The sequence below is a fragment of the Carica papaya genome, chromosome 1 (assembly GCF_054855325.1).
Source record: "Carica papaya isolate Zhongbai chromosome 1, ASM5485532v1, whole genome shotgun sequence".
Taxonomy (NCBI): Eukaryota; Viridiplantae; Streptophyta; class Magnoliopsida; order Brassicales; family Caricaceae; genus Carica; species Carica papaya.
The window spans coordinates 25,953,883-25,967,063 of NC_142309.1; the positions used below are offsets into that span (position 1 = coordinate 25,953,883).

General features: G+C 32.1%; 2 protein-coding genes across 3 annotated transcripts; one reads left to right on the top strand and one right to left on the bottom strand.

Moving 5' to 3' along the window:
- Positions 1 to 88: 88 nt before the first annotated feature.
- On the bottom strand, positions 89 to 5,611 carry TGA7 (bZIP transcription factor family protein). Its single transcript, XM_022042868.2, has 11 exons — positions 5,369 to 5,611; positions 5,171 to 5,236; positions 4,980 to 5,074; positions 4,498 to 4,715; positions 4,322 to 4,396; positions 3,642 to 3,701; positions 3,480 to 3,557; positions 3,301 to 3,364; positions 2,615 to 2,886; positions 1,768 to 1,995; positions 89 to 649 (listed from the first exon to the last, which is right to left on the bottom strand). The coding sequence occupies exons 4-11, from the start codon at positions 4,654 to 4,656 to the stop codon at positions 497 to 499; spliced, it is 1,089 nt and encodes a 362-aa protein (XP_021898560.2). The 5' UTR covers positions 4,657 to 4,715; positions 4,980 to 5,074; positions 5,171 to 5,236; positions 5,369 to 5,611; the 3' UTR covers positions 89 to 496.
- A 5,365-nt stretch (positions 5,612 to 10,976) lies between these two features.
- On the top strand, positions 10,977 to 13,006 carry LOC110809257 (ABSCISIC ACID-INSENSITIVE 5-like protein 3). 2 transcript variants are annotated; one of them, XM_022035025.2, is made up of 3 exons: positions 10,977 to 12,332; positions 12,437 to 12,508; positions 12,749 to 13,006. In XM_022035025.2, exons 1-3 carry the CDS (start codon positions 11,577 to 11,579, stop codon positions 12,827 to 12,829), a joined length of 909 nt encoding a protein of 302 aa, XP_021890717.1. In that variant the 5' UTR covers positions 10,977 to 11,576; the 3' UTR covers positions 12,830 to 13,006. The 2 variants fall into 2 exon arrangements, with proteins under 2 accessions (XP_021890717.1, XP_088079317.1); XM_088223191.1 differs by lacking the exon at positions 12,437 to 12,508.
- Positions 13,007 to 13,181: the final 175 nt, after the last annotated feature.

The following is a 13,181-nucleotide window of genomic DNA, read 5'->3' on the forward strand; positions in this document are numbered from 1 at the left end:
TCTGTTCCCCAACCATTCCAGTGTTTCCCTGCTCACTTTCTCTTGGTTGCACCTATCAAATTAAGACTGAACAGAACATACCGAACACTTGGGGGAACAAATACTTTTTTTTTTTTTCCACTATTTCTTAGAATTCTGAGAATCATATATTATCCACAAAGCTCAAAATGAAAGAAAAGGACTCTCAGGCACCACGTCCTGACTTCAGGTAAACTAGTTATCTTTACTACATGGGAGGCAGGAAGACACAGCTTGATTTACCTAAACTCTATCCTCGTACATGCAGCAGCATCGAAATGCATATTTACATCTTTCTTTTCGTTTATATTTAAGAAGCTGCTTCAAAAAATATATATATATATATATATTTTTATATAAGCAAAACTAAAATTTGATCTGATAAAATCTAAGAGGACGCACTATATTTGAAGCTGAGCTGCAACCACTACCACTGACTATAAGCCTAGATAAGTTTTCTCTAGGTGCTCTCTGTAGACTAGGCAGGTTCACGAGGACGAGCAGCCCAGAGTGAGCTCAGAGCACGCAGACGGTGAAAGTACTCCCCTAGAGCAAGCAAACCTCGAGCTGCTTGCCGAATAGTTAACACCCTTGACATGTGTTGAAGTGTTTGTTGCCGAAGATGATCAGCCTGTTTCAGAGAGCATTGAATGAAAATTCCCGTCCAAATAACCACCAAGAAACTTTTTTTAATCATGTACAAATGATCAGGAAAAGAAGTCTCAGAAGATTTTATGGAACAGATAAAGCTCCTCTCTTTGTTCAGGATATATTGGGACAGACACAGAAATTTAATAAAACTCATTTGCAAATTCACATACTTAAGACAACTAAAAGATAGTGAAAAGCTCTTTAAAATGATAAGCATTGATTTTGTATGAAATAGAATAGAATCTACATCTTCTAATTAAAACTAGCTTTTTATTTGTTATTTTAAAAAAGAAACAAATTAAAACTAGCCTTTTGGCTTTGTTATTAACATAGTTCTGAACGCCTACCAAATCGAAACCAAGTGCTCACTGGCCATCAGCCTTGTAAAGAAACCAACCTTGAAATCAAAATGCACCCAACTTTTGACAAAACCACACAAATAAAATGCACATTAACTTCTGCAAATGAATCTAAATAACTACGTAAAATTATGTTGTAATTACCAAGGATTTTTCGTAATTAAAATTCAACTTAATGAAAGCAAGCTTCACTATTGGGATGTTATTGAAAAATGCACTTTCTAATTTTTAATATTTGATGTGCATGGAAAAATACACAAGCCATTTTGTTTTTAATGGAGGGTTTCCCTATAGCAAGGTAGGGTGCGGGTTTGTATTTGCATTCGAGCAAGAGAAATATGCAAATCTTTTCCTCAATTCATTAGTATAGCAATCGGATGGTCTGCCCAGTCAGAAAGCTTAAGGTCACTAGGAAATGAGCTGAAGCTTTCCAGATTTAAGAGTCTCGTCTTCCATTAACCAATGAAGTATTTTCAATTGGCTAAATCACCAATTTAATTCCCAAAATGTGAAACTACTTTCTATGAAACAAATGGGTAATTCAAAATGCAAATCGTGTTCTCTCTAGCTATTTTTTACCAAACAAATGAGATAATCTTCTATTTCAATTTCTCGTTGCCCAAATTAACCTGAACCTTAAAGGAAAACGAAAATGAAAGTAATCACAGTAAATCATAGAATATAAAACTCTACTTCACGGAGAAAGAAGAACGCAAAGCAACAGAAGTAATGCCAAAACCTGGTTCACAAAGCCCTCTAGTGCTTCTAAATTCTCCATTGCTGCAGCCATCTGAGAACCATAATTTCCTGTACCACCTGGCTCAGCTGCCATGCATTGCGCCAAAGTTTGCTGAAGTTTATCTACTCCTTGTGAGAGAGCGTCCTCTGCTTGCTGAGAAGATTGGCGAAGGTTACAGATATCCACAATTTGCTGATCAGTCAAGGGCTCAAGCTGTGGTGTGACCACCTGTATGAACAAAAATTCTAGGTTGCGTCACAGACATGACAATATAAGTAATAAGTCTACCTTAGCCCATTAAATACCTTCCTTACAGCACCAGACACATAAAGAAATTTAACAAAGCATTAAAAAGTCAAAGCTGCTTAAGGTCTATGGAAAAATAAGTAAAACAAAAAGTGATTAGTGAACAGTTATCAAATTAATTTGGAAGAAATGAACTTGTGGTTGTAACTCATTATAATTTGGCAAGGAGAATCTTCAAAATTCTTCTATATTCTTGTGGTTTCACCAAAAGTATGCAGCACATCTAACATGTACGATTGCAGTTAAGGCCTCGAGTTCATTTCTCTGTGCCAGCTATTAGTACCTAAGAACAGTTATATTACTCTAAATAGCAATATGAGGTAGAACTAGAGTAAATTTAGATCCCTAACTTCAATCCTATTTTTGTTATCAGCTGTTGGTGTGATTGATTCACATAAATTTAGCCCAGTGGGCTTTCATATTTTAAGAAAATAGGTATTATCTAGAAAAAATAAGTTAAATGTTTTTCTATCAATTGCAGCTTTTGGAATAATTGGACCGTACCAATTACTTGAAAAAGTAATGTTGAAAAGAGCAATACATTTAGAAGTTCTGATGGACGAAATCCTCCAATCCATTGGAAAAAGCGTTCTGTTGATGTTCTCCACATTCCTGATATCAAGTAAAAGACATCGACCTTAGCAGCATCTGCTTTCATGCGGAAAAGATTGCTATAGTGATTAAGACCACTTTCTACGAGTATACGGAGTTCTATATCTGTAATATGAGCTTGTAATGCATTTCTAAGTTCAGAAATTTGTCTATGTTGCTCGTCAACCCAGTGTACATATTCCATCTCAAAAGCAGCAATCCCTGCAAAATTCACAAGTAGAGTTCTTCTGAAAAATGCCGAAGAAAGATAATACACAATCCGTAAGTGAAAGAGGAAACATATTTACCATCAAAAGCACCTGATACATTACACAATAAGGAGGTATGACCCAAGAGGATTCGATTAAAATAGCAAACGGATACCAATTTATTGTCTAATATATCTAAAGGCCAAATTCTTAGAAGTGCTAAAAAAAAAAAAAAAAAAAAAAAGAAAAGGTTCGAACTTCTGAACAATGGGAACTGCAGTACTTCCGAATTTAAAAGCTATTTATTTCCACAATTTAGAATGAGGAAGCGAAAAAGGTCTTCCAACCAAAATATTCAGAGAAATTTCTATAAGAACACAATTTTGTCGTCCAATCAAGGATAGCAGATCAGTATGAAATCACCAACCTGAGTTCACAGTTGCTGACATTCCTAAATAATTAGTATCTGATATGCCACCTATGTATAGGCCCTGTAATAGGGAATTAATTTATCTGTTAGTCACTGCATGCAATAGCCTATCTATCAAAGCTGGTTTTAGTAAGAAATAGACCAAAAAGAAAATAGGAATGTGATTTTCACCTCACCTGTTGCCTAGCTCTCTCAAGTTCCTGCTCCAACTGTGCCAGCTTCAAACGGCTTGTTTCTAATTGTTGAACATAGGCCTAATAGAACGAATCGACATATTATCAGGATGACATATTTTGAGGCTTTAACATCATTGTAACAGAGGCTTAACGGTAAACTACCTTTTTTCGTAGACGACTCTTGCGAGCAGCTTCACGGTTTTGTGCTAAACGTCTCTGTATCTGTACACATGCATAATCAAAGAATAAAAATAGTGAGAATCCAAGAAAAAAATTAGGGGTAGCAAAGCCAACAGTAATATAGAATGTTTTAAACTGTCTTCTTCGTTGATATATGATTATTCACACAACAGAAAAGACGTCAAATCTTCTATTCTACTGATTCAAAAATCAGTAAAATAAAAAACAGAAATGATAAAATTCAGCACAAGATCAAACCTTCCAACCTTAGGGTGCAACATACACACGTAAGACCATACTACGTTAACATTTTGTATGAACACCTATTTTTGGAGTATCACAACAACATGTGATAGTTCCACACCAATTCATCTTAATACGCAAAATCTATGTTGAATAGACAATCTTATTAGTAACATGATCTTAAGCATACTTAAAACTGGTAGCCTGGTACACCCAGAGTAAGACTTTGTAAAAAGCATACAGTTCAAAAATTTCAATCCCATTCAAGATTTATGACAGTATCTAGGAGCCTGTCAATCTCTTATAGCTAATTTCCCATGTAACCGAAAATAAATTCTTAGAAGATTATGATGGATTTATATTAAATGAGAGATCAGGAAAGGATCGGCAGAGATGAAAACATCGTGCAATTTCATCACCTTATCATTGGCTCTGTTTGCTTCATGATCATTTCTGGAAGGTTCTCCAGGTTCAGGAGAAACATATTCAGACGACTGTAGAGATTAAAATCAGAATCATGAGCTACACTTCAACAATTAGAAGATGAAATGAAACATCGAGTAACCAGGGAAAGAAAACCTCATTGCATCTTCACCTTGTTATCTAACCTTGCATCCATCTGTACAACCGTGGATGAGCCTGTATTTGGGCTGTCATTATCTTTGAAATTGTTAGCCCAAGTGCTCATCGAATGGAATGGCTCGTAAATTCCCATTCTTCTGAATGAAGCCAGTTCAGTTGAAGGAGAGCTCATACTACATCAGTCGATTGACCAAAATATGGGTTTTAACTTTACCAACTCAACTTCAAATACTGCAAGAATGCATTCACAAAAATAACTTAAAAACTAGAGCACCAACTGTTTGAACACAGGCTGGTGGATGAACGTTTGTTCTGATTTTCCAAATTTTTATCATCAATAAAAACAACACACAAAAACTTGGCCATGATAAAACTTAACATTACTCCGCTAAATGATAAATAGATGAATCAAGAAACGACATACGAAAGAAACATTTAAGATAAAGGATCAGTTCGTGATGTGAAGACAAGACATGCCCACCAAAATCAACTCACCTTTCTACGACATGCTTCAATGGATCCAAAGTTGGCACCAATCTCACTAGTTCACAATGAAAGGAAAGAAACAAGAGTTCTAACTAGTCAATGTCCTGCGATAATCACAGAGTTGTTGGGAATTAAAATTAAAACTCGAGAGATAAAGCCCAACTCAAATGTTTCAAACAAGTGAGAATAAACTGAAAAACCTTAATGTCCCAAAATTTTCCACCGACAAGAGCTGCTTGAGTCTTGACCCAGGAGCGCAGAAGCTTCTACAACATGGCAGAGAAAAAAGGAAAATCGTATAATTCCATACAAAAAATTTCGTTTATTTTCTCAGAAACCAGACGGAGCAGACGAAGAATTCAAAATTTTTCAAAGAATTTGAGAATTAAGAAACTGACCTTTGCTGCTTAATATCAAACCCCAAGATCAATGAGTTAGTTTCAAATCCAAGAAAGCCTAAATTTGACACTACAGTATGCTACTCAGCATTCAGCAAGGAACCACAAGCACTAAGAATCAAAGAAATCCAATAAAGGAACAAGAAATTTATAGAGATTGTTAGCGTAGATGAAAACAAGCGGACAAAAAATTAAAAAAAAAAGGAGAGAAAAAGGAAAAGAGAAAAAAAAAAAAGAATTTTTAATTTTTGAACGCCACAGTCAAACGTTAACGTCCAAGTGTTCCCACTTAAATGGGTCTTTTAAGAGTTAAAAAAAAAAAAAAAAAAAAAAAAAAAAAAAGTGCACCGTTATGTCAATTTTAACCTGTGCACCGCCTAAAAATCCTACTTTTTGACTGACGTCACTTTCCCGGGAAAATAACTGCCAAGTGTTTGTGTGTGCTCCGGCGGTGGATGTCAGTGAGTAGCACGTGGAAACATCTTATTGGATGATACGGTTGCGTGGCAGGTGATGATAGAAGTGCCCGCTATGTGATCTGGCAATAGTAAATCTTTTAATTCACAGCGTAAGCAAGTGCGTGTCACCGTCAATTTTAGCCTGGAGATAATAATTTTTAAGGTTGCGATTCAGTGTGGTCAGGTTTACTTTTTAAGCATGCAACTGAAACACCAAATGTGGATTCAATAATTGAAAAAATAATGTTAATTAAAATTTGATTGTACAGTTAATTTCCGATATTTTACACGTAAGCAAATTATGTCTTTTATGACCACTGACTGTCCTACCATTATTAGCCTGTACAACTTGTAAAAGCACTCCGTGACAATTCACATGAAGCTTTAGAAAAACAACTTAATTAATCATTATTTGAAATTTATTTAAAATTGGGTTAAAATATGTTTAAAAAATAAAAAAATTAAATTGAATGAAAATTATTATTATTTTTTTTTTGGGGGGAGGGGGGGGAGAGTAAAAGTTATGAACAATAAAGTTAAAAAGCGACGTCGTCTTAATTTAATGCAATGTTCTCTGCGGGATGGTTTGGGGGAAAAGATTAATATAAAGATAACTTAGTTTAAAACTTTATTTTATTCACTCTTTCTGAAATTTAATATTTATTTAATAACTCTCTCCCACTCTCTTCAATAAAGCTAAATAAAAATTTAAAGGCTTTAAAGTTTTATTTAAATTAAAAAGTCATTCTTTATTCCCAGGGTGGGGAAAAGGGGGGGTTAAAAGAAGAGGAGGGGGAGGGGAAAAAAGCTCAAGGAAATGCGACATTCAACATTCAATTCAAATATTCTATGACCAAGTATATTTAATTTTCGTTTTTATTATTATTATTATTATTCTCATCAACACCCCTTATGAACATATATATAAAAGTTTATAAGGTAGAATAAATATGGTGGGTTGCAAATTATTAAATATATATTAATATAGACCACTGAAATAAACCCTTAAAAAGACGTACATATTTGATATCGTGTTACATTTTATATAGTCTTAAAATATATAATATTGAATTTTGGTTGTAAAACACAAAGACCCACTCATACATACATATGTGTCTTTAGTTTCTTGTTTTTAAAAATCAAAACTCTAGTGTTCTAATAAAATTTGAGACACATGTGATTTTAGAATTTTCATCAGCTGCCTTTTTTTATTTAATTAAAATATATACTTAATTTTTTATATTATTAAATTTTTACTAAAAAAATATATCTAAAATTATATAATTCGATGTAATAATATAAATCGTGGGTCCACACAGACACATGAATTTGGTTTTGATTGAAACCTCACAAATAAAATTCAAATGTTTGATGATTTTTTAATTAATGGGTTTGACTTGTGTGTTTGTAGAAATTGAATAGCAAGTAAGCAATAGATTTAAAATTCTATGATACTATTATTATTGTTGAGGGGAAGAGAACAACATATTCTACACAATAATATTCTAATTATCTTAAGATTGATTGAAACCCAATTGAATAAATATGTACATATTAAAACATTCTATAATTTATCAATTGCAATCATGAACTATATGTACATACATACATACATATATTATTATTGAATGGTAACTTTAAAAAAAAAAAAAAATGTTACATCCTCTATTTTTAAGAAGATTTGATTTCTAAATCTTGTATTTCATTGGAGGATTCCACTTCATGTTTTTAGTAGATAACAACTTTTCATACATCATTTTTTTTTTTTTTTTCTTCAAATTTCATTTCAATGTTTCCCACCACTATTGCACCTCCACGTCTACAACCCTAATCACCACCCTTGGTTTCCAACTCGACATATATACATACAATATAATTTTAATTTATATATATATAAAATTATCAGAAGCGTAATACACATATGTATGAGATATATATATATATATATATAGAGAGAGAGAGAGAGAGAGAGAGATGTAATTATTATTAGGTAAGGAAGAACATTATATAGCAACTTTTCTTAAATTCAATAATGTTGCTTACTTTGAAACTTTATTTCCAATTATGTTGCCCGTTCCTTATCTATAGGGACAAGAAAAAGATCCCATCACCATATCCACTCCATTTTATTTATTATATTAATTTCACTTCACTTCATTTCAAAAGTAGACACTCCCTCATCTCCTTATCACATATAAAAGCTATATATACCCTTGTCTCATATTATATATTTACCATTAAAGGCTGAGATCAGATGATGAGATGATCAGGCCATGCTCTCACCTCAACATTTTCTTATAATTTTATTATAATCTTGTATGAGATTGGGTTTTCAAATCTTAATTGGGTTATGTTTTAATTTAATGTCTTGTCGTTGTTTTATATATGTATACATATATATTGGGAAATGGGAGGATTTCAAATATAAAAATAACAGCTTTAGTGTTTGCGTAAACACAGCATTGAAAAGGTATAATAAACAAAAGAAAAGCGTAAAAGAGTGAAAGAGATAAAAAAAAAAAAGGAATGAAAAATAAATTGCCAAGTGGGAACGAATGAATGATAATCCAATGTGCTAATGCAATTGCTTTATTGCTACACGATCACCAATTAATCACATCCTGACCCACTCAAACTTAACTACTGATTAAGATTAAGATTAAGATTACATCCTAATCTATTATTTTATTTCCACCAATTATCTAATTTTATATATAATTAAAACTATATATTTGACAAATTGAATTATTTATTTACTTTCTACCATATACACACACAAAACGCATACAAATTAATTAATCAATCATTTTCGCTGAGTTAAATAGATAATATATATATATATATGTATATATGCATCGATTACTCATTAATTAATTCGAGGGTAACTAAATAGGTCAAGTTCACTTTTACTTTATATATGGTGGAAAGTTTTTGGGATTCTTGTATTTCTTTTAATAAAATTATGTATATGTAATTAGATTGAAGGGTGTATAATGTGAATTTTGTATTTACTTTTAACAGAAGGAGATAGTGTTAAGAAAACAGGAAATTGAATCTCATTCGAGCAACTTGTAAAAGCTGTTTTTGTTTTTTGAACAAACTTGCATGCTCACTTTTGGTTTCCTAATTAATTTCGTCTTACAATTATTTTATTAATTTTATCCTAACCGAACCCAACACTAATAACAATTTAACTGTTTTATATGCACGTAGGAATATATACACACACACACACACACACACATACACGAAAGTACACCAAAAAGTGGTTACCCAGAAATATGGTGTGACTTTGAAAATTATTTTTTTTTTTGTTAAGAATAGAATTTATATTATAACGTAAAGAATACGTATATGTTTTGATTTGAGAGATTCTTCAAATTTTAAGACCAAGAAATTATGAATATTTTTAAATTAAACAACTAGAGGGTACTTTACACAAAATTCAAAGAATAATTAAATTGAGAGAATTAAGTTGTATGTCAATTTATTTGCGGTGGTGAACCAATAACAAAAAAGGATTTGATAGTGAAATGACCAGATGGGTCACCATACTACTATTACTACTACTACTACTTATTAATTTTTTTTTTAATTATTTTTATTATTCTAAATAATTACTCATATTATAATCTATTTATTTAAGTAAAAAAAAACCAAAAAAAAAATTAATCTACTTATTAAATTGTACGATTTTATCATAAATAATTAAATTTTCTACTATGTTTCTCATATATGTATATGTTTTTTTTTTAAAGATTTATAAGTTTATTTAAAAATCATGTAGTTAAGTATGATTTATATTTAATAAATTTAATAAAGATAATCAATTTATTTTATTTTATCTCTTAAATTATAATTATTTTTTATAAAAAAAAATTGTACAATCATAGTTACAAGAAATGAACTACTATAATTTTAGAAGATATATTCTACTCGTAATCATATCGTTAAAATAAAATAAAATATAAAAAAGATATCGTATTCAATATAATAAATGATGAAGGTTTTAATTATGACATGAATATATTATTCGTAAAAATAATAATTATTATCATTTTTATGTTTTATCCATAATAAAACAAACAACACAAACTTATATAAGCTTATAATTTGACATGTTCTAATTGTAGCAATTAGTATAAGAAAACAACATAATTTTTTTAAAAAATAATAAGAATAGAATAATCATGAGATTTATCAAAATAAAAAAATAAAAATGATTGCTTACATATGATGAAATGAACAAATTGAGAACTTCACAATGTTTACGTAATTTATTTAAAAAAGAAAAGAAAGAAAAGCCCACAACTTCACTATGATTTTTTTTTTTCTTTTTGATGTTTGGTGAAGAAAGATGATTAATGACATAAAAAAAAAAAAAAAAAGAGAGATGTGATGGGGGGGGGGGGGGGGGGGGGGAGGGGAAATGGTTTGTATATATGGAAAGTTTGCAATAATTGAATTGTATTGATGATATACTTATACCCTTTTGTTTGTATGACATGCTATTATTATCAATATGAATATATATATATATATGTATGTATGTATGTATATATATTCTATATGCTACATTTGTTGGCCCGAGAGAAGGGAAGATGAGGGGCCATTAGATTTTGTTCTAGTTTTTGGGTAAACCCATAAAGATTCCCAAGCGGTGGAAACCCAAGGGATTCCTTATTTTTGTCTACAAATACAAAAAAAAAAATTATAATTTTGGGCCTCGTTGGACCCTTAAATACTTCTTTATATTATTAATGATAAATAAAATTTAATATTTGTATAAAAATAGATCTATTGAAATAAGAAACTAACTTGCCTCGTCAAAATCAATTTCAAACTTGACTATAGAGAATATATACTCCCATCATTCTCAAGGATGTTATTTTCTCGTATACATATACATATATATCTATATATAACTTTATTCATATGCCACACTTTGAAATTTTTTGTCCTTATATTTTCTTTATATTTATTCCTAGTAATGGAGCAACAACAACAAACTAAAATGAAACTTAATCTTGGGTCGTACAAATCACGGCATATTTATGTATGTATGTATGTATGTATATATATATATATATATATTCTTATATATGTGTGTGTGTGTGTATATGTAGTAAGACGAAGAATAATAAATAAATAGTAATTAGGATGTTAGAATAATAAGAGCGGCCGAAATGTGGACTAGTAGGTATAGTGAGTCCTTGTGACGTGGCAACGTGCGGTGGAGCTCTTAAAGTGGAGGATATCTACCCGCCAAAAGAGTTCCAAGAATAACTGAATTAACTAACGGCTATCTATCTCTTCTTACTTTCCTTTTTCTTCATCGTCTATCTCTAAATCCCACAAAATTAGCATGAAAATCAGCTTTTACTGTTGGGATTTATCAATTTAATCCCCTCTAAATTTAGCATCCTCCTTCATCCACCACATTATATTCACTCTTAACCGGTTCCTCCATCTTTCTGGCGGCTCACATTTCGCTTCCCCCCATCTATTTCTTCTCCGTTTTCTCTTTCATCAAACGCTACTCTTCTTCACACATTTCTCAACTGTTTTCATCTACACTCACTGCCTAAAAACCCACTTCTGCTTTAAGAGTTTATGCCCCTTTTTTCTTCTCCGGACTCCATTGATTCTGGCGTAATAATCAATCTGTTGCAGATGAACTATAATGGTATTTTCCGCCTGTTTGGTTGCTAATGAAACAGTTTTGGCAAGTAATGTGGAGTTTTTTGTAAATGGGTGCTGATAGAGTTATGGTATCGTCTCCTAATAGACCAGAGGAGCAAGAGTTTCAATCCCAGAAGAGCCAGGGTTCTGTTTACACTCTCGCCATTGACGAGGTTCAAACACTGTGTAAGAAGTCGTCGTCGTCTTCTTCTTCTTCTTCTTCATTTTCACATCCCCTAATTCTAGGAAACCTTAATTTGCACGGAACACTGTGTAAGAAAACGGTAGATGAAGTCTGGAGGGATATCGTTCATTGCGATCATGGAAATGACGGCGTCCAAACCCAACAAATTCAGCGACAATTGCCGCTGGGAGAAACTAGAATTGAAGATTTTCTGGCCAGGGCTGGCATCATTAATATAGGAAATACCCATCGAAGTAACCTCATTGATCATCAACCTCTCATGTCAGTCGATCCAATGGTTATCATGTCGCATCAGCATGCAGATTGGTTGCAGTTCCAGATGTCTTCTTTCCAACAACAGCAGCAGCAGAATTTGACGATGGTGGATTCGAGTTTTTGTGTTTCTGAATCAATGTGTGAAAACCCAGTTGTGGATTGTGGTTATGGTGAGACCCAGTTAGGTGTTACAGCAATACCGCCGTTGCAGGCAATGGTAGCAACTCCGGCGGAGTCGCAGGGAGGTGGGGAGCAGAGAAAACGGCGGTACACGGATGAGATGATGGAGAAGACAATTGAGAGGAGACAGAAGAGAATGATCAAGAACCGTGAATCAGCTGCTCGATCCAGGGCGAGGAAGCAAGTTAGTATTATATATAAATATAAATATATTTTGGTAGAATTACTCAGCTGACTTAAATTCAAAATCGTGAACGTATACATATACATATATATATATATATACAGGCATATACAAATCACTTAGAGAATGAAGTGTTTCACTTAAGGAAAACAAATAGCTGGCTCAAAAAGCAAAAGGTAAATCCACGCATCAAATGCTTTTCTTTCCTTCTACTCACTCAATATATTATGTATGTATATATATAATCAGTATCTTTTTCCATCTAGGGTTGCGGGATTTAGCTGTATGTAAATTTTGATCAATTATGTAAAATCAAATACTAACGGCTACAAAAAGTAAATGTTACATATTCAATACAATACTCTTGCTATGATTATGACTTGGTGAATCTCTTGTTGTGTGTTCTTTTTGTGCAGGAAGCAGAAGTTATGTTATCGACGGTTCCAGTATCCGGGAGTAAATACCAACTGCGACGTACGAGCTCGGCTCAATTTTAGCATTATTTGCATTTTATTTTTCTTAAGGAAACCATTTTAGCATTACTAGAATATTTTTTTGGGGTTGATTTCTTTAGCTTTTACATTCTGGTTAGTTTGCTGCTGGATAAGAATTGAACAATCTCACCCTCCGCAATTTATTTGTGATTAAAGAGAAACTACCTGACTTTTCATCAATGGAGGTGAAACTTGCAAAATTTTTAATTCTCATTTGTTCCTAATGTTGCCTTCATGTAAGTCTAGTCAAAAACCTCGAAATAATTGATTCCATTATTTTCAAAAAAATAACAATTCCATCTTGTCTATTGAAAAAAGATGGATACAATTTATGAAGTAATAATTTTTCTCACAG

Excerpts from the sequence above, each read along its gene's own strand:
- LOC110809257 (XM_022035025.2), top strand. The coding sequence starts at position 11,577 with ATGGGTGCTGATAGAGTTATGGTATCGTCTCCTAATAGACCAGAGGAG. Across the intron at positions 12,333-12,436 it reads GATCCAGGGCGAGGAAGCAA|GCATATACAAATCACTTAGA; the intron begins GTTAGTATTATA and ends ATATATATACAG. Across the intron at positions 12,509-12,748 it reads GCTGGCTCAAAAAGCAAAAG|GAAGCAGAAGTTATGTTATC; the intron begins GTAAATCCACGC and ends CTTTTTGTGCAG.
- TGA7 (XM_022042868.2), bottom strand. The coding sequence starts at position 4,656 with ATGAGCTCTCCTTCAACTGAACTGGCTTCATTCAGAAGAATGGGAATT. Across the intron at positions 2,887-3,300 it reads GTCAGCAACTGTGAACTCAG|GGATTGCTGCTTTTGAGATG; the intron begins GTTGGTGATTTC and ends TGAATTTTGCAG. Across the intron at positions 1,996-2,614 it reads GTCCATCAGAACTTCTAAAT|GTGGTCACACCACAGCTTGA; the intron begins GTATTGCTCTTT and ends TTGTTCATACAG.